General features: G+C 49.7%; 1 protein-coding gene across 1 annotated transcript in view; it reads left to right on the top strand.

Moving 5' to 3' along the window:
- The window catches only part of LOC134753047 (uncharacterized), an 85,915-nt gene that overhangs the window by 25,397 nt on the left and 41,020 nt on the right, over positions 1 to 19,498 (top strand). Inside the window, exons 15-34 of the mRNA XM_063688808.1 lie at positions 2,168 to 2,252; positions 2,956 to 3,072; positions 5,695 to 5,792; positions 6,322 to 6,499; positions 6,676 to 6,825; positions 7,002 to 7,151; positions 7,328 to 7,477; positions 7,654 to 7,803; positions 7,980 to 8,129; positions 8,306 to 8,455; positions 8,632 to 8,781; positions 8,958 to 9,069; positions 9,104 to 9,270; positions 9,507 to 9,599; positions 10,342 to 10,462; positions 11,718 to 11,843; positions 12,814 to 12,920; positions 13,216 to 13,444; positions 14,442 to 14,603; positions 16,562 to 19,097. Coding sequence (XP_063544878.1) covers positions 2,168 to 2,252; positions 2,956 to 3,072; positions 5,695 to 5,792; positions 6,322 to 6,499; positions 6,676 to 6,825; positions 7,002 to 7,151; positions 7,328 to 7,477; positions 7,654 to 7,803; positions 7,980 to 8,129; positions 8,306 to 8,455; positions 8,632 to 8,781; positions 8,958 to 9,069; positions 9,104 to 9,270; positions 9,507 to 9,599; positions 10,342 to 10,462; positions 11,718 to 11,843; positions 12,814 to 12,920; positions 13,216 to 13,444; positions 14,442 to 14,603; positions 16,562 to 19,097 — 5,181 coding nt within the window. The remainder of the gene's footprint in view (positions 1 to 2,167; positions 2,253 to 2,955; positions 3,073 to 5,694; positions 5,793 to 6,321; positions 6,500 to 6,675; positions 6,826 to 7,001; positions 7,152 to 7,327; positions 7,478 to 7,653; positions 7,804 to 7,979; positions 8,130 to 8,305; positions 8,456 to 8,631; positions 8,782 to 8,957; positions 9,070 to 9,103; positions 9,271 to 9,506; positions 9,600 to 10,341; positions 10,463 to 11,717; positions 11,844 to 12,813; positions 12,921 to 13,215; positions 13,445 to 14,441; positions 14,604 to 16,561; positions 19,098 to 19,498) is intronic.

Consider the following 19,498-nt stretch of genomic DNA (forward strand, 5'->3'; position numbering starts at 1 on the left):
CCCGCCACGAGGGATCGTGAGTAACCCCTGACACAGTACCTCGCGCCCTTCCAGCGGTGCTCCACCGCGGCCCGCCTGCGCGACATGATGTCGCGCCCCGCCACGAGGGATCGTGAGTAACCCCTGACACAGTACCTCGCGCCCTTCCAGCGGTGCTCCACCGCGGCCCGCCTGCGCGACATGATGTCGCGCCCCGCCACGAGGGATCGTGAGTAACCCCTGACACAGTACCTCGCGCCCTTCCAGCGGTGCTCCACCGCGGCCCGCCTGCGCGACATGATGTCGCGCCCCGCCACGAGGGATCGTGAGTAACCCCTGACACAGTACCTCGCGCCCTTCCAGCGGTGCTCCACCGCGGCCCGCCTGCGCGACATGATGTCGCGCCCCGCCACGAGGGATCGTGAGTAACCCCTGACACAGTACCTCGCGCCCTTCCAGCGGTGCTCCACCGCGGCCCGCCTGCGCGACATGATGTCGCGCCCCGCCACGAGGGATCGTGAGTAACCCCTGACACAGTACCTCGCGCCCTTCCAGCGGTGCTCCACCGCGGCCCGCCTGCGCGACACGATGTCGCGCCCCGCCACGAGGGATCGTGAGTAACCCCTGACACAGTACCTCGCGCCCTTCCAGCGGAGCTCCACCGCGGCCCGCCTGCGCGACATGATGTCGCGCCCCGCCACGAGGGATCGTGAGTAACCCCTGACACAGTACCTCGCGCCCTTCCAGCGGTGCTCCACCGCGGCCCGCCTGCGCGACACGATGTCGCGCCCCGCCACGAGGGATCGTGAGTAACCCCTGACACAGTACCTCGCGCCCTTCCAGCGGTGCTCCACCGCGGCCCGCCTGCGCGACATGATGTCGCGCCCCGCCACGAGGGATCGTGAGTAACCCCTGACACAGTACCTCGCGCCCTTCCAGCGGTGCTCCACCGCGGCCCGCCTGCGCGACATGATGTCGCGCCCCGCCACGAGGGATCGTGAGTAACCCCTGACACAGTACCTCGCGCCCTTCCAGCGGTGCTCCACCGCGGCCCGCCTGCGCGACATGATGTCGCGCCCCGCCACGAGGGATCGTGAGTAACCCCTGACACAGTACCTCGCGCCCTTCCAGCGGTGCTCCACCGCGGCCCGCCTGCGCGACACGATGTCGCGCCCCGCCACGAGGGATCGTGAGTAACCCCTGACACAGTACCTCGCGCCCTTCCAGCGGTGCTCCACCGCGGCCCGCCTGCGCGACACGATGTCGCGCCCCGCCACGAGGGATCGTGAGTAACCCCTGACACAGTACCTCGCGCCCTTCCAGCGGTGCTCCACCGCGGCCCGCCTGCGCGACATGATGTCGCGCCCCGCCACGAGGGATCGTGAGTAACCCCTGACACAGTACCTCGCGCCCTTCCAGCGGTGCTCCACCGCGGCCCGCCTGCGCGACATGATGTCGCGCCCCGCCACGAGGGATCGTGAGTAACCCCTGACACAGTACCTCGCGCCCTTCCAGCGGTGCTCCACCGCGGCCCGCCTGCGCGACATGATGTCGCGCCCCGCCACGAGGGATCGTGAGTAACCCCTGACACAGTACCTCGCGCCCCTCCAGCGGTGCTCCACCGCGGCCCGCCTGCGCGACACGATGTCGCGCCCCGCCACGAGGGATCGTGAGTAACCCCTGACACAGTACCTCGCGCCCTTCCAGCGGTGCTCCACCGCGGCCCGCCTGCGCGACATGATGTCGCGCCCCGCCACGAGGGATCGTGAGTAACCCCTGACACAGTACCTCGCGCCCTTCCAGCGGTGCTCCACCGCGGCCCGCCTGCGCGACATGATGTCGCGCCCCGCCACGAGGGATCGTGAGTAACCCCTGACACAGTACCTCGCGCCCTTCCAGCGGTGCTCCACCGCGGCCCGCCTGCGCGACATGATGTCGCGCCCCGCCACGAGGGATCGTGAGTAACCCCTGACACAGTACCTCGCGCCCTTCCGGCATTGCTCCACCGCGGCCCGCCTGCGCGACATGATGTCGCGCCCCGCCACGAGGGATCGTGAGTAACCCCCGAGTCCTGACACACTCCCTAGCGCGGTAATCGCTGAATAAAGAAAAAATATATCTAAGATGATATTGAGATTTAACCTTTTATATTTTACACAGTCAAATTAAACTATTAATTGTATTTCAGTGAGTGCGTGGTCGGGGTACCAGCACCGCTGCGACTGCCTGACGCCGCGGACCGTGTGTGCGCAACAGCGGAAACTACTCTTGAGGTAAAGTGAATAAAGAAGATCAGTGCCCTGTTTATCAAAAGCTTGTAGCTTGTAATACAAGTGGAAGTCCCTTTCCAACAAAAGCTGTCAAAAAGGGACTTCCACTTGTATTACAAGCTACAAGCTTTTGATAAATGGGCCCCAGATCTTTAGAGCGTTTTCACATTGTCCGATCCGATATCGGATGTCGGGAGGAAGTAAAATTTAAGATATATGTGCTTCTCTGTATTTATTTATGCATTTAATAAATCATTACTACTATAAAACGATAAATTACGTAAAAAAGGCGTACTTAGTGCCAATGACACTCTCCTGCAGCTGTATTTTGTTATAGGCGCCTTATATTTGATTGTCATAGGCGCCTTCCGACATCCGACATCGGAAAGGCGCTTCCGATAAATTCAGCCATGTCGGAGCCCCCCGTCAGCTGTCGGACCGATAATATTTGTTTGTGTGCGTATTTGTAGGACAGTATGGTTGTTTGCCAACGTCGTAGTATTAAAAAAATCTTTATATTTATTTATTTCCAATTTGACATTGTGTACGGTTTCATTTCAACTGTGGTTACTCATAGAGTACGTCTGAATGTCTGCCAAATTAAACCAGTATATAGTTTATATTTCTTTAAAAACTCTGCAAAACTCTGCTAGAAATAACTCTGCAGAAGTATGCGATAATTAATTTACTATTTGTCTGGCGACAGGATCTCCTTCTTCGGCATGATGCAGGCGGTGAACGAGTTCAACAGCAGCAAGGAGCACGCGGCGCCCATAGAGCCCGCGGGGGAGGAGCTGCAGCAGGGGGACGGCACGGGGGCCAAGTATGTATACACACACGTGCAGGGTCGCCATGTGAGTGAACGAGACAACAGCAGCAAGGGGCACGCGGCGCCCATAGAGCCCGCGGGGGAGGAGCTGCAGCAGGGGGACGGCACGGGGGCCAAGTATGTATACACACACGTGCAGGGTCGCCATGTGAGTGAACGAGACAACAGCAGCAAGGAGCACGCGGCGCCCATAGAGCCCGCGGGGGAGGAGCTGCAGCAGGGGGACGGCACGGGGGCCAAGTATGTATACACACACGTGCAGGGTCGCCATGTGAGTGAACGAGACAACAGCAGCAAGGAGTACGCGGCGCCCATAGAGCCCGCGGGGGAGGAGCTGCAGCAGGGGGACGGCACGGGGGCCAAGTATGTATACACACACGTGCAGGGTCGCCATGTGAGTGAACGAGACAACAGCAGCAAGGAGCACGCGGCGCCCATAGAGCCCGCGGGGGAGGAGCTGCAGCAGGGGGACGGCACGGGGGCCAAGTATGTATACACACACGTGCAGGGTCGCCATGTGAGTGAACGAGACAACAGCAGCAAGGAGCACGCGGCGCCCATAGAGCCCGCGGGGGAGGAGCTGCAGCAGGGGGACGGCACGGGGGCCAAGTATGTATACACACACGTGCAGGGTCGCCATGTGAGTGCACGAGACAACAGCAGCAAGGAGCACGCGGCGCCAATAGAGCCCGCGGGGGAGGAGCTGCAGCAGGGGGACGGCACGGGGGCCAAGTATGTATACACACACGTGCAGGGTCGCCATGTGAGTGAACGAGACAACAGCAGCAAGGAGCACGCGGCGCCCATAGAGCCCGCGGGGGAGGAGCTGCAGCAGGGGGACGGCACGGGGGCCAAGTATGTATACACACACGTGCAGGGTCGCCATGTGAGTGAACGAGACAACAGCAGCAAGGAGCACGCGGCGCCCATAGAGCCCGCGGGGGAGGAGCTGCAGCAGGGGGACGGCACGGGGGCCAAGTATGTATACACACACGTGCAGGGTCGCCATGTGAGTGAACGAGACAACAGCAGCAAGGAGCACGCGGCGCCCATAGAGCCCGCGGGGGAGGAGCTGCAGCAGGGGGACGGCACGGGGGCCAAGTATGTATACACACACGTGCAGGGTCGCCATGTGAGTGAACGAGACAACAGCAGCAAGGAGCACGCGGCGCCCATAGAGCCCGCGGGGGAGGAGCTGCAGCAGGGGGACGGCACGGGGGCCAAGTATGTATACACACACGTGCAGGGTCGCCATGTGAGTGAACGAGACAACAGCAGCAAGGAGCACGCGGCGCCCATAGAGCCCGCGGGGGAGGAGCTGCAGCAGGGGGACGGCACGGGGGCCAAGTATGTATACACACACGTGCAGGGTCGCCATGTGAGTGAACGAGACAACAGCAGCAAGGAGCACGCGGCGCCCATAGAGCCCGCGGGGGAGGAGCTGCAGCAGGGGGACGGCACGGGGGCCAAGTATGTATACACAGACGTGCAGGGTCGCCATGTGAGTGAACGAGACAACAGCAGCAAGGAGCACGCGGCGCCCATAGAGCCCGCGGGGGAGGAGCTGCAGCAGGGGGACGGCACGGGGGCCAAGTATGTATACACAGACGTGCAGGGTCGCCATGTGAGTGAACGAGACAACAGCAGCAAGGAGCACGCGGCGGTGCTTTAAGGCTTGGCCAAACACAAGGCACGACGCAGCGCCGCGTGATGCCTGTTCAAACAGGTCGCGCGCGGATCGCGCCGGCCTCGCGCTCTCAACACTCCCTCATCGCGGACGAGGCGCGATGCGGGCGTGACTCGCGCCCGATACAGCATGCGCGCGCGGAGGGTTTCTCATTCCTTCCGACGCCATAGAAAATCCATAATCATAATCACAAAATAACTAATATTATATTGCTACGCTCGCACCACGCACCGCACGCTGCCTAACGTCCGACTGATGTGACCCAGCGCGGCGCGGGGCGCGACAGAGGCGGGACGCGGTCTGTTTGACGTCGCTAACCTGTTACTCCTGTTAGCATGGGCGGCGGTCGGGTCGCGCCTTGCCAAGCCTTTAGGGGTGCACGGTATGGGTTACCAAATGTTTTTATGTTTTTGTCCTATATGGGAGCTATTTCGATCAAATGAGCAAAACTCGAGAATAATAATGCCGATTTTATTGTCAGCGAAAACATGAAATATTACCAGACCATGTATTCCTTTGCATTTTCAGAAGTAGAATGGCGTTCCCTAAGGAAAATTCTCGTGAAATGCCTCTTAAAGTAAAGTGCAGTTAAAGTGCTGTATCAGATCCTCCGAATGCAGCTCGCTGAGCACTGAGCGGACGGCCGTGCGCACTCGGATACGTAGATGTCATTGTTATTTTTGTGTCAAAATAATTACAAATTTTAAATGGTGCGTTTTAGACGTATGTCGTGATTTTATTACATCGAACGAAAGTTGTTTAATCAGGTTTTGCATCGATGAAGTTACTAGAGAAAGGTCTCAAAATTGCTATTCATATTTTTTGGTATTATGATCCCGAAAAGTGGTACGACTACAAAAACTACTGACTCAATCTGACACTAAAGTTTTTCAAAAGTTTGGCTTGTAAACAATATTGTTATAACACAGGCCTCCAGACACGGAGGGGCAGCCGGCGACGCAAGGCGAGGGAGCGAGAGAGCTGGATGAGCAGGACAGCGACAAGTCCATCGGCGACTTGGATGACCGTAAGTTTTTTAAACAAGATTGTAAATATGTAATAAGTTTTCATTTCAACTTTGTGCTTGTGATAAGTGGCCATAAATTGTACCTTCTTGATAAAAAGATAAAGTAAGGACGTTACGCACGAAGAATTGTAATTGATCCCGCCTGTTTCGCTCCCTATCGCACATATTGCTGTCCCACTCGCACAGTGGCATTGGCCGCCAGCATCAAGGGCGGGACAGCCATATAATTACACACGTGCGATAGAGATAGGAACAGGCGGGTCAATGTACGAAATTATTCGTCCTTACTTTACACTAATTATAGGTATTACGGAATGAAATCATATTATCAGTAATGTTTAATAACGGCATGTCTTTCTTACAGCCATATTTTAGAAATAGGCACCGGCAGCGTATATAGGTTATCCTTTTATAAAACGCTTACTAGGTTATACTTTGATATTTTAAAATTTAACCTAAACTTATTTTGCATCAGGTGGTTTAAGCGCATCCGAGAAACATTTACACATGTATATTCTTTTTCGTCCAGTATCGGAGTCAGACGGCGGTTCGGGCTCCCTCGGCCTCTCCAGTTCGTCTCTGGACTCGGCCTCGGAGCTGCTGCTAGCGGCCGCGGCGGCCGTGGAGTCCGGCTCGGAGGGCGCGGCGCCCGGCTCGCTGTGCCGCACCGTGCGGCATCTCATGCGCTCCATCGCGTCTATAGAGAGGTAACAGTGTCAGCTGTGCCGCGCACCAGCTCATCCTGGACTCGGCCTCGGAGCTGCTGCTAGCGGCCGCGGCGGCCGTGGAGTCCGGCTCGGAGGGCGCGGCGCCCGGCTCGCTGTGCAGCACCGTGCGGCATCTCATGCGCTCCATCGCGTCTATAGAGAGGTAACAGTGTCAGCTGTGCCGCGCACCAGCTCATCCTGGACTCGGCCTCGGAGCTGCTGCTAGCGGCCGCGGCGGCCGTGGAGTCCGGCTCGGAGGGCGCGGCGCCCGGCTCGCTGTGCAGCACCGTGCGGCATCTCATGCGCTCCATCGCGTCTATAGAGAGGTAACAGTGTCAGCTGTGCCGCGCACCAGCTCATCCTGGACTCGGCCTCGGAGCTGCTGCTAGCGGCCGCGGCGGCCGTGGAGTCCGGCTCGGAGGGCGCGGCGCCCGGCTCGCTGTGCCGCACCGTGCGGCATCTCATGCGCTCCATCGCGTCTATAGAGAGGTAACAGTGTCAGCTGTGCCGCGCACCAGCCCATCCTGGACTCGGCCTCGGAGCTGCTGCTAGCGGCCGCGGCGGCCGTGGAGTCCGGCTCGGAGGGCGCGGCGCCCGGCTCGCTGTGCAGCACCGTGCGGCATCTCATGCGCTCCATCGCGTCTATAGAGAGGTAACAGTGTCAGCTGTGCCGCGCACCAGCTCATCCTGGACTCGGCCTCGGAGCTGCTGCTAGCGGCCGCGGCGGCCGTGGAGTCCGGCTCGGAGGGCGCGGCGCCCGGCTCGCTGTGCAGCACCGTGCGGCATCTCATGCGCTCCATCGCGTCTATAGAGAGGTAACAGTGTCAGCTGTGCCGCGCACCAGCTCATCCTGGACTCGGCCTCGGAGCTGCTGCTAGCGGCCGCGGCGGCCGTGGAGTCCGGCTCGGAGGGCGCGGCGCCCGGCTCGCTGTGCCGCACCGTGCGGCATCTCATGCGCTCCATCGCGTCTATAGAGAGGTAACAGTGTCAGCTGTGCCGCGCACCAGCTCATCCTGGACTCGGCCTCGGAGCTGCTGCTAGCGGCCGCGGCGGCCGTGGAGTCCGGCTCGGAGGGCGCGGCGCCCGGCTCGCTGTGCAGCACCGTGCGGCATCTCATGCGCTCCATCGCGTCTATAGAGAGGTAACAGTGTCAGCTGTGCCGCGCACCAGCTCATCCTGGACTCGGCCTCGGAGCTGCTGCTAGCGGCCGCGGCGGCCGTGGAGTCCGGCTCGGAGGGCGCGGCGCCCGGCTCGCTGTGCAGCACCGTGCGGCATCTCATGCGCTCCATCGCGTCTATAGAGAGGTAACAGTGTCAGCTGTGCCGCGCACCAGCTCATCCTGGACTCGGCCTCGGAGCTGCTGCTAGCGGCCGCGGCGGCCGTGGAGTCCGGCTCGGAGGGCGCGGCGCCCGGCTCGCTGTGCCGCACCGTGCGGCATCTCATGCGCTCCATCGCGTCTATAGAGAGGTAACAGTGTCAGCTGTGCCGCGCACCAGCTCATCCTGGACTCGGCCTCGGAGCTGCTGCTAGCGGCCGCGGCGGCCGTGGAGTCCGGCTCGGAGGGCGCGGCGCCCGGCTCGCTGTGCCGCACCGTGCGGCATCTCATGCGCTCCATCGCGTCTATAGAGAGGTAACAGTGTCAGCTGTGCCGCGCACCAGCCCATCCTGGACTCGGCCTCGGAGCTGCTGCTAGCGGCCGCGGCGGCCGTGGAGTCCGGCTCGGAGGGCGCGGCGCCCGGCTCGCTGTGCAGCACCGTGCGGCATCTCATGCGCTCCATCGCGTCTATAGAGAGGTAACAGTGTCAGCTGTGCCGCGCACCAGCTCATCCTGGACTCGGCCTCGGAGCTGCTGCTAGCGGCCGCGGCGGCCGTGGAGTCCGGCTCGGAGGGCGCGGCGCCCGGCTCGCTGTGCAGCACCGTGCGGCATCTCATGCGCTCCATCGCGTCTATAGAGAGGTAACAGTGTCAGCTGTGCCGCGCACCAGCTCATCCTGGACTCGGCCTCGGAGCTGCTGCTAGCGGCCGCGGCGGCCGTGGAGTCCGGCTCGGAGGGCGCGGCGCCCGGCTCGCTGTGCAGCACCGTGCGGCATCTCATGCGCTCCATCGCGTCTATAGAGAGGTAACAGTGTCAGCTGTGCCGCGCACCAGCTCATCCTGGACTCGGCCTCGGAGCTGCTGCTAGCGGCCGCGGCGGCCGTGGAGTCCGGCTCGGAGGGCGCGGCGCCCGGCTCGCTGTGCAGCACCGTGCGGCATCTCATGCGCTCCATCGCGTCTATAGAGAGGTAACAGTGTCAGCTGTGCCGCGCACCAGCTCATCCTGGACTCGGCCTCGGAGCTGCTGCTAGCGGCCGCGGCGGCCGTGGAGTCCGGCTCGGAGGGCGCGGCGCCCGGCTCGCTGTGCAGCACCGTGCGGCATCTCATGCGCTCCATCGCGTCTATAGAGAGGTAACAGTGTCAGCTGTGCCGCGCACCAGCTCATCCTGGACTCGGCCTCGGAGCTGCTGCTAGCGGCCGCGGCGGCCGTGGAGTCCGGCTCGGAGGGCGCGGCGCCCGGCTCGCTGTGCCGCACCGTGCGGCATCTCATGCGCTCCATCGCGTCTATAGAGAGGTAACAGTGTCAGCTGTGCCGCGCACCAGCTCATCCTGGACTCGGCCTCGGAGCTGCTGCTAGCGGCCGCGGCGGCCGTGGAGTCCGGCTCGGAGGGCGCGGCGCCCGGCTCGCTGTGCCGCACCGTGCGGCATCTCATGCGCTCCATCGCGTCTATAGAGAGGTAACAGTGTCAGCTGTGCCGCGCACCAGCCCATCCTGGACTCGGCCTCGGAGCTGCTGCTAGCGGCCGCGGATATAGTGTTGGAGTCTATACCTAAAGGACTGTCTAAAGACATGTTCAAGAAAATAAAGATAAAGGAACGTTAGCAAGATATATATATACATAAATAAATTGCCTCGGATAAGAGTGGATCGCTTTATGCCCTTGTTGTACAATCTACTATTTTTGTGTGACAGGTTGATGGACAGGGTGCTGCAGCACTGCGACGAGTGGCCGGCCGCGCAGCACTGCCGCCGCGGCGACGAGCCGCCTGACGACCGCAACGCCAGGTAGTCCCCTCCACCTTACAAACAAATATGGCAGAGAAGTTTAAATCAATAAAAATGCTTATCATTTCCACCGTCGCAATGAAAGAAGGTTGATATTAGCAAAGAGAATTAAAAAGACCGAGTTCTCACTCCATACATCAGTTTTGTTACAAATACGACTATTATTTTCGTAGTCGGCATCTAGCGTCAAGTAGCTGAATTATCAGTACTGCTACTCGACAATACATGTCACGACGAACGGAAAGTCTCAACGATTATTATAAAAATATAACATCAGCTAATATTATAACCGGATTAACTCTATTTTCATCTCCTTCTGCCTAAAACATTAGTTGGAAATTGTTGAGCAATACACTTCATCAGTCGCGACACAAGTGACATCTAGTGTCGAGTAGCAGTACTGAAATTTCCGCTACTTGACGCTGGATGTCGACTACGAAAATAATAGTATTTTAGGTAATTAAACAGTGTTAGCAGTGTCTACATAATTCTCTTTGATATTAGGCTGTAGTCAAAGAGTTAGCAATTTGTCCCATATAGGTGTTTGTTCCTCACGAGAAACAAAATAGATTGAAATTTTTGAACAAAAAATCGACACCATATTGGAAAGTTTTCCGTCGTTTTACATGTGAACTTAAATGTTAGTAGTAGTAGTAAACACTTTATTGTACAAAAATACATATTAAAAATTACATGGTACAAATAATAAGATGTAAAAAGGCAAATGTTATCTGTTAATCAGGAAAAAGGTGGACATGGGCTTATCAGAGGTGGACCGGAAGTTGATGGCGATGTACAGACGGTTACCTGAAGTCCATCGGCGGCAGCTGCAGGTGTATCGGAAGCAGAAGAAACTGTCCACGGTAAGGAAATACTACAGCCTACATCGGAAATTTGGAAAGATTTTTTTTTATTGTACAGTCAAGGGTAAAAATATGGGTGCATATAACTTAGTCAAAATATGTCCCATAGTTCTTAATTCGCTGACATAAGAGCTATGGGACATATTTTTGAGTATAATGTGTACACCCATTTTTACACTTGACTGTACTTAAGATGAAGTCAAACAAAAAATCATGCTATCGAGTTTAATAATAAGTGAAATGGTGTACTTCCTTTTTGGCTAAATTTATTTCGCCAAATTTCACTTGGCAACCAACTTTTCGCCAAAGTTTCATTTGACAAACCAATCGTTGGCATAACCTTACTTCGCAACCATTTCATTTCCCAATCCCATACTTGCGAAATGAAAATGACGTACTAGGTTGCGTTAGGTTAGGTTGGATTATGTAAATTTGCGAAATAAAATTTCGCCCAACTAAAAATATGGGATAAATAGTTTGGGAACTGAAAGTTTGTCAAGTAATTTTCGCCGAAACATCAGTAAACCAAGTGAAATAGATGGTAATGAGGTAACTGAAATGTTAAAAGTTAATTTGAGACGTACAGCATCATCCATCTGAAATGTTAAATTTACGTGCACGCTAGGTAATAATGGACGCCTATAAAAAAATATAGGTAATAATTTCGGTCCGTAAACTCGGGCTGTACTATACCAAAGATATATATAACTCCGTAATAGATGGATACAGTCTAAGGAAAAAACGTGCCTCGAAAATCAAGAAAATTTGATTCTCGTTCAGAGGGCGCTACTAGTTTTGGCCTACAGTCGTATAGATGGCGTTGACGGTTTCGTTCGTTATTTAACAATTTTAACGCATATCAGTGAAAGAACATGGGTCAAAATCATAAAAATAATTAATGCAAATAAAAAAAAACATTTATCTATTTTTTACATATTTTTATACATTCTATCGTATTTTTATAAATCTTCATTTTTAGTTTTAAATTGTGTCGACAGATGGCAGTGAATTTACTAGGGTTACAAAATTTACTATGACAGTACCGCTCTAGTATAAGTTACTCTATGACTATACATACGAAATTAGGCAGAAGTTTTATTTATTCCTAACAAGTGTGATGGATGAAAAACATTGTGTGGGCCACGGGCGGGGCAGGAATTACGAAATCGTGTTAATTAAGCCCTCGCCATCTCGTTCTTAATTCCTTGTATTACATAACATCATTAGGTGGTGTAACCGGTAGTTCTGCCCGCAGGTGTGCATGCAGCTGGTGGGCGGGCGCGCCCCCGCCCCCCCGCCGCCCGGCTCCCCGCCCCCCGCGCCCGCGCACCAAGCCTGCCGCGCGCTCTGCCCCGAGTACCACCTGCAGCGGTTCAAGGAGGTAATGCTTGCCCATGGTGCACCTATAGCCTTTTACTCGCTTCGCTCGTCGTCGCTCCTGTATTCCGAGTACCATCAGCGGTTCAAAGAGGTACGCTGCTTAACAGTTTAAGGTCAATATGGAAAAGTCCGTTTATAAAGTAAGATCTTTCGTCGCTTCTTACTCCTACACTCTTACACTTACAAAAGGTTCTATCGTCTCTATGTGCTGCCTCGAGTACCATCTGCGGTTCAAGGGGGTGCAATGTTTGCCAACAGTTGCGTTTCCTTACACTTTGTGTAGCTGAGTGTATATAAATCTAAGCTTGCGTTAAGCCTGTTGTGTAGAAAAGGACCTAAAGCAATGAAGAATCTCATAGAAAAAGCATATCTCTTATGAATGTTTTGTGTGCAAACAATATATTTGCGTCTCTTGTTAGTATATTCAGTGCTGTATGGGGTTGCTGCGTGATTTTTTAAAATAATGCTTAAAATAAATAATTGTCTAACAGTGAGTACCCCGAAGGACTTGTAAAGAAGGTTAGAGGGGAAGAGGGACACACTTCTGCGATTACATTTTCCTGTTTGGGTAACTGGCTGACTCGACTTACTAACAAGTAGTGCAGCGCAAGGCCGCACTGGCAGGGTCGCCATGTGATGTGGGACGTAAAGACAAACGACTAGCTTCGAGTATATACGTATAATGCATTAAATGACACGGTACAAGGCCTTTAATACTAAAGTAGCTATGCATGTGTTGCATATGTTGAGACTGGTATACTTTTATCAAACACTAAAAAAATCTATAGTTTAAGTTACCTACACCATTATGTTTCTGTGTTTTTTTTCCATCGCTGTACCAATTTAAATTGTGTCTGGTAATAAACGTATTTTTATTTATTTTATTTATTTATGTGTGTGTGAGGGTAAGGTGTAGTACAAACACTACAATGACCCTAAACTGAACATACCTACTGTTATTTGCTTTACAGGTTAGACGCAAAGTGATGCACATGAGGGACCAGCAACTCTACTACCACAGGCTTAGAATGTGGCTAGAGGAGCAGCTGCGGAACGAACGCGAGAGGGAACGGGACAGGTACATTGTATTTTATACACACACCAGTATGTTTATTGTTCAAACATTCACTGCCAGCGGGTTAGCTACAAAGTGTTTTATCGGCTATAATCGTAGGTAGTGATGGCAGTGAATGTGTTAAGGTTCGACAACCAAAGAATACAGATTAATGATTTAAAGCAAGTTTCTCGAAACTACGGCCCGATACAGATGTCTTTCATTGCTTATATTTTTTCAGGTCTTTTCTGTTTTTAATGTTGCAGGTCGATGTTAGCTTGAATTCGTAGGTATATAGATTCGTTTTTTGTTATTTCAGTATGCCAGAAAGCAATGTGACCCTAGTAGACGACATACCCCGCCGCAAACGTCGAAGCAACAGCCCTAAACAACGTTTAGGCGCCGCCCCCAAAAGAAAACTAGCTCCGCCCTCCCGCCCGCACCGCATCCTTCAAATGCTCAAACACAAGGCGCCCACGCAACTACTCAGGCTCAAAGATGATGATAAGCAGGAGGTCGAACCGCCGGAAGCGTTCCCTCTAGAGAAGGTAACCCATTTCGCAGTTATATGTTTTATTCTAGCAACGTATAGACGTGTAATGGAAGCTTGCTCCCCCCCTCCCGCTCGCACCGCATCCTGCAAATGCTTAAACACAAAGCTCCCCCGCAACTACTCAAGCTCAAAGATATAAGCCGGAGGTCGAACCGCCGGAAGCGTTTCCTCTAGAGAAGGAAACACATTTCGCAGTTATATGGTTTATTCTAGCAATATATAGACGTGTAATGGAAGCTAGCTCCCCCCTCCCACCCTTGCTTAAGCTAAGGTAACATACTTCGCACGTGTATGGCTTTGGTTGTGCTTATGAAAACTCGGAGTTTTGCTTACAAGATAATTCCAGTGTAAGTGTGACCGTGAACGTAGAAGAAAGTGTAAAAGCATATTTCGCACGTGTATGGTTTGTCACTGATATATCCACTTTTCTCATAAGTTAATCAATAATAATTAGATAGCTTCCTTGACGTTTAAAAATAAGTTATCGTCAAATCATGAACACAAATTATAATTCTGATATGTAGTTCCTACCCTCTACAAAAGACATGGCATATTTCGCCGGTATATGGTTTGTCTCTCATGTGTTCCTATTTTTTATGTCACACATTACTATGCATGCACAAATGCGTTCTCAAAATAAATAAATAGTTTAAAAAAAACCGGCCAAGTGCGAGTCCGACTCGCGCACGAAGGGTTCCGTACCATTACGCAAAAAAACGGCAAAAAAATTACGTTTCTTGTATGGGAGCCCCACTTAAATATTTATTTTATTCTGTTTTTAGTATTTGTTGTTATAGCGGCAACAGAAATACATCATCTGGGAAAATTTCAACTGTCTAGCTATCACGGTTCATGATATACAGCCTGGTGATAGACAGACAGTCAGCCGGGTCTTAGTAATAGGGTCCTGTTTTACCCTTTGGGTACGGAACCCTAAAATGGTATTGACTGGACAATAGTTAAATAGATTTTAATATATTTTTTATTTCAAGGAGGATAATGTAAGCGACACCGAGACGATAGTCGGCGAGAAAGAGACGGAGTTATGCAAAGAAATGAAAGAGTGCCTCGTGAAGTTCGCCAGCTTCGCGCTGAACAGCCTCGACAAGGGTTTGCAGGAACATGAGCAGGAGTCGGTCAGCCCTCCGTTACAGGTATGTAGTATAACAAAATTTCCTTACCTGATGGTTCCATATAGATCAACTAGATGGTGTCACCTCGGAAAAACATGTTTACTCCTTTATCTGTGGTGGCTTAAGAAACTCGCATCCAATTGTTAAAAATAAATAAAAAACTTTGCATTTTTAACACAAATTCCGTTTCAAGTATAACACGTTTAATTTTTTTTGTTATTAATAGTTTTAATATAATTTATATGAACATAATATAATCGTTTTTATTAACACCAAGTTACTAAATAGTTTCACCAAGTGCCCTACGTGAAACGAAACATTAAAAAAAGTCATAGTAACCGTCAAACTATAAGTCACACAGTTTTTTTTTTTTTAATTTTAATTAATAATTTAAGTATAATCACTATAAATTGTTGTTGCGCCTGGGAGAAAGAAACGATTTTGCCTCTTCGACTTAACAATATTACTCCGAAACGCTTCAATGCTTCGTGGCTCGTGCTAATTAGTTACATTATTTACGTCCCAGTTTTAATAGTGGATTTATATTATTTCGAATTAATTTACTATAAGTGCTACCCGTAGAAAATATCTTTTGGTTTGTTATGCATGCAAGTAATCAAAAATAAACGACATTTTTACACATCGCGTTTTTACTGTTGCGACTAAAATATTGTTTCGTGATACCATTTATCAAAGACTGGTATAGTAAATCGTCACTGAGTGTAAATAGGTATTACCAAAGATGGATATAACTCCGTAATAGATGGATACAGTCTAAGGAAAAAACGTGCCTCGAAAATCAAGAAAATTTGATTCTCGTTCAGAGGGCGCTACTAGCTTTGGCCTACTGTCGTATAGATGGCGTTGACGGTTTCGTTTGTTATTTAACAATTTTAACGCATATCAGTGAAAGAACATGGGTCAAAATCATAAAAATAAATAATGCAAATAAAAAAAAAACATTTATCCATATATTAAATACAATTTATCGTATTTTTATAAATCTTCATTTTTAGTTTTAAAGTGTTTTGACAGATGGCAGTGAATTTACTGGGGTTACAAAATTTACTATGACAGTACCGCTCTAGTATAAGTTACTCTATGGTATTACATATTGGCGCCTTTTTCCTTGACCGTGTACAGTGCACTACAATCAGGTGTATTCATTTTTCACGTGATTGCTTTGCAATAAGGTGAAATAATGGAAACCTCATTGTACATAGTTCACTGTAAACGGTCAGGGAAAAAGGTGCCATAGTTTTTATTAGTATGCATGTGTGCCACGCACACATACGTAAAGGTTAGTTGATCCAGTATCCGCTTGGGGCGTTTGTGTAGACGTTTGACATTTACTCGCGAGTTGGCTCTCTTTTACTATACATATATTATTATACTCATTGTTTTAGTCATTTAGTGCGTAAAGGCAGGGACACGCTTATCCCACGTACGTATGCAACGTATGCATTATGACAATCTGAACCCTGAAAGTTGTATGAAAACTAACCTAACCTAAACCGAGTTACCAGTATAATTTGACACTGGGTTAACGGGTTAACCCCGGGTTAGTGGGATGGTGCAAGTGGCGCTTAGTCTGTGACATGTGCGACAACGTGCGTGACTTTATGATTCAGGCGTACTTTGCCCGGTTTTCCTATTATTAACACCCGACGCAAAAGAGAGGGGTTTAATGTTTAACACCAATGTCTGTCTGTCTGTGGCATTTGTGGGTTTTGTCTACGTGAAAGCGAGTTCTCTTGCGGTGGTTGTTAGCTATATTTCTAGGTCAGGTCTCTAGCAGGCGATAGTGACAAGTATATTAATAGCTTTATTCACGTGATAGATTATTAAGTGTCAATTATTAACACCACGCGATTGAAAGAGACGGACACTATCTTAATCACGCTGTCACGCAGACAAAAACGATCATTGATCTCGCTCATATTTCCGTGAGCCTGTTCTCATATACTTTTATTTTTCAGGAAATGTCTCCAACAACTTCCGAGCCGATGCCCGTGTACACTCCCAAACCGAGCCAGAGGTTACTCCAGGTCAACAAGTTTCTCCCTCGCGACGACACCGTCGATTTCCAGTCGCAAATCGTACCAGAAGTCCTAAACGTACCCCTAAACGCAAGGCGGACGCCCGTCTTAGTCGAAGAGGAAGAAAAATGCATCAAAGTCGACGAGAAAGATCCCAATGTCTACAAATATGTTACCTTCGGTTTAGAAATCAAAAAAGCTATGGAAGAATGCCAAAATATCATCAATTCTTACAACAGTATTAATAAAGAAGAGGGGAAGGAGGAGCAAGACGGGCCGCTTTCTTTAGAACAAATATGCGAAGTCATGATGAGTTTGGATAAGAATTCAGCTGAGTTCCTAGAGAAAATGGACTCGGATGAACCTATAGATATAAACACAGCTAATACTAAACTAGTGGAACTAGTAGAAAACATGCCGCAGATACTAGCGAACATGCCCGAGATAGCGTCCAAACTTTCAGAATTCGCTAACGCCTCTTTTGAACTCCCCGAATTCGCTTCGATCATGAACAGTCTCCCTGAAGTTAATAATGAAGCCCAACTAACCCCTGAAACCTTAAGACAGATAAGAGAACTAAAGTTAAATAAGAATAAGGATAGCGTTAAGGTAACTAAAAACACTGCCAAACGTAAAACAAGGAAAATTAAGAGTAATGTAGAACACGACGATATCATAGGCACAATGACTCTAGAATTTGACAGCCAGGACATAACAGAGCTTCTGAAAGACGAAAAAGACTTACAAGCTATAATGAAAAATAAAAATAATAAGGAAGATTTGAAAATCTCCGATCTACTCTTCTCTATATCAGCTCAAGTAGTTATTAACAAAGTGTTCGAATATTTGAAACAAAACAAAAGTCCTGAGCTAGCTAAGTGTCTTGAGGATGATATTAATAAGGACATATTTAATACGCAAAAGAATAGCATTAATTCTGAAATGTATTCGAAAGCATCGACGTTATTTGACAATTTTGTAAAAGACGCTCTGAGCATGGACCAGTTAAGAGAGCTAGTGAAGGATAGGTTTAATTCTATGAAGCACTATGTAGCAACGAAATTTAATGGTATACCTGTAGAGTTACTAGAAAACGAGATAGAAGCCATGCTTGAGAAATTTTATACTTATATACAAGATTTAGCTGGAAAACAGAACGCCAGCGATAGTGATAAGATAATACAAAAGATAGAGGAGTTAAACAAAAACTCGCAGTCCGAAAGCGATAGCGAAGGCTGCCCGGCCTCTAAGGAATCTTTAAAACAAATTTCAAAACTTCTAAGCACCTCTGCTGGTAACACTTTCGATCTACTAATAATGAAACTATCTAAAATGTCTTTAGACAAAAAGACTTCAGTGAAAAGTCTGAAATTTAAATATATAGATGTTATAAAACGGTGCGCGGATTCTGTCCAACTAACAGGGTGGATTGTACTCAATCCGGAGATAGCTAGTAATGTTATAGAAGAAATGACAGGAATACCAAGTAAGAATACAGAAAACGTGCCAGATTTTCTTACCATGCCTGACGAAGAAAAGAAAGAATACTTCTTAGAGCGTTTAAAAGATATGAATAAGTCGTACATGGACACATTGCCTAAAGATGTGCTCTCGGGCGACGAGTGGCTAGTAATGCTATATAGACTAGAAAAACTAGAAGCTAAGATTAAGGAATCTTTTACTAAATTAAGTTTACCTAAAAGCCCAGCTATACAGGCAAGCGAAGCTGAAATACTAGCCGCTAAAGGCTTAAGCAAAATCATAGGTAAGGCTAACTCTAGAGTAGTGAAAAAACCGGAGCAAAAAGTTAAAAAAGAAGAGAAAATCGAATCGAAAGAGACAGAAGAAGATAAGAAATCTAAAAACGAAGTGTTGCTAGCGAAATGCGAAGCGATATTAACGTCTAAAGGAGAGAAATCATTATTAGACAGTTTTTATACTATAAAATCATATATCACCCAAGGTTTACCGGTACCGGAATCTTATAAAAAGCATGTAATTTCAATATGCTCAAGCATAGATGCGAAATTACTAGACGACGATATACAGGAGACTTTGAAACTTGACGAGGCTGAAGATAAAGATAAGGATAAGACAAATCTATCTGTCATAGGCTCTCAAAACCCTGAGCTGCTAGCGAAATATTCAGCTCAAGCTTTAAGAAACGCTAAACAAACATTAAACGCTGTAGCCTTTAGAAATATGATGCGAAACGGACAGACGAAATCAGAATCAGACGCTTGCGATACTCCGAAAACTGATTGCAAATGGACGAACGATTGTATCTGTAACTCCTGCAAAGACAACGATAATGTGTGTTTAGGGGACATTGTGAAGCAATGTTATGATGACGGCAAGAGCAAGACGGGGCTAGAGGAGAAGAAGAAGGAGGTAAAAGTGGTTAAACCGGCGGTGAAACCGGCGGCTAAGCCGAAGGTGTGCGAGAACGCGTCGCATCAGCAGCATGTTTGTAAAGGTACGTTTTGTTTGTGTTTTTATATTTTTCTCTTGAGGCTAAAATGACTAACCATCAGTGGATCTCGTTTTAATTGTCAGTTAACAGTGTTTTTAATGAGTTTTTTGGCCTTTCCACAATGTTTTATGTTAAATGCAATGAATAGGCTAGCTAGATTACAAAAATCAGAAATGATAGTCAAAGTCCGACAGTCGTACTTCACTCGCGAAACGCTCCTAACAACACGGTCAGTGAACGTGACGTCAAGGTCACTGTGAGCCCATTTTGAATGTATGGACAAAAAAAGAAAATTGCCCTTTTGTCGGTGAAATATAGCGTTTATGTATAGGTATATAGTTGCTGTACCATCTTTTTTGGATAAAATCTAAGAAATCGGATGGTACCCTTACTTTTTTTCCTTT

Source organism: Cydia strobilella, chromosome 26, assembly GCF_947568885.1.
Source record: "Cydia strobilella chromosome 26, ilCydStro3.1, whole genome shotgun sequence".
NCBI lineage: Eukaryota > Metazoa > Arthropoda > Insecta > Lepidoptera > Tortricidae > Cydia > Cydia strobilella.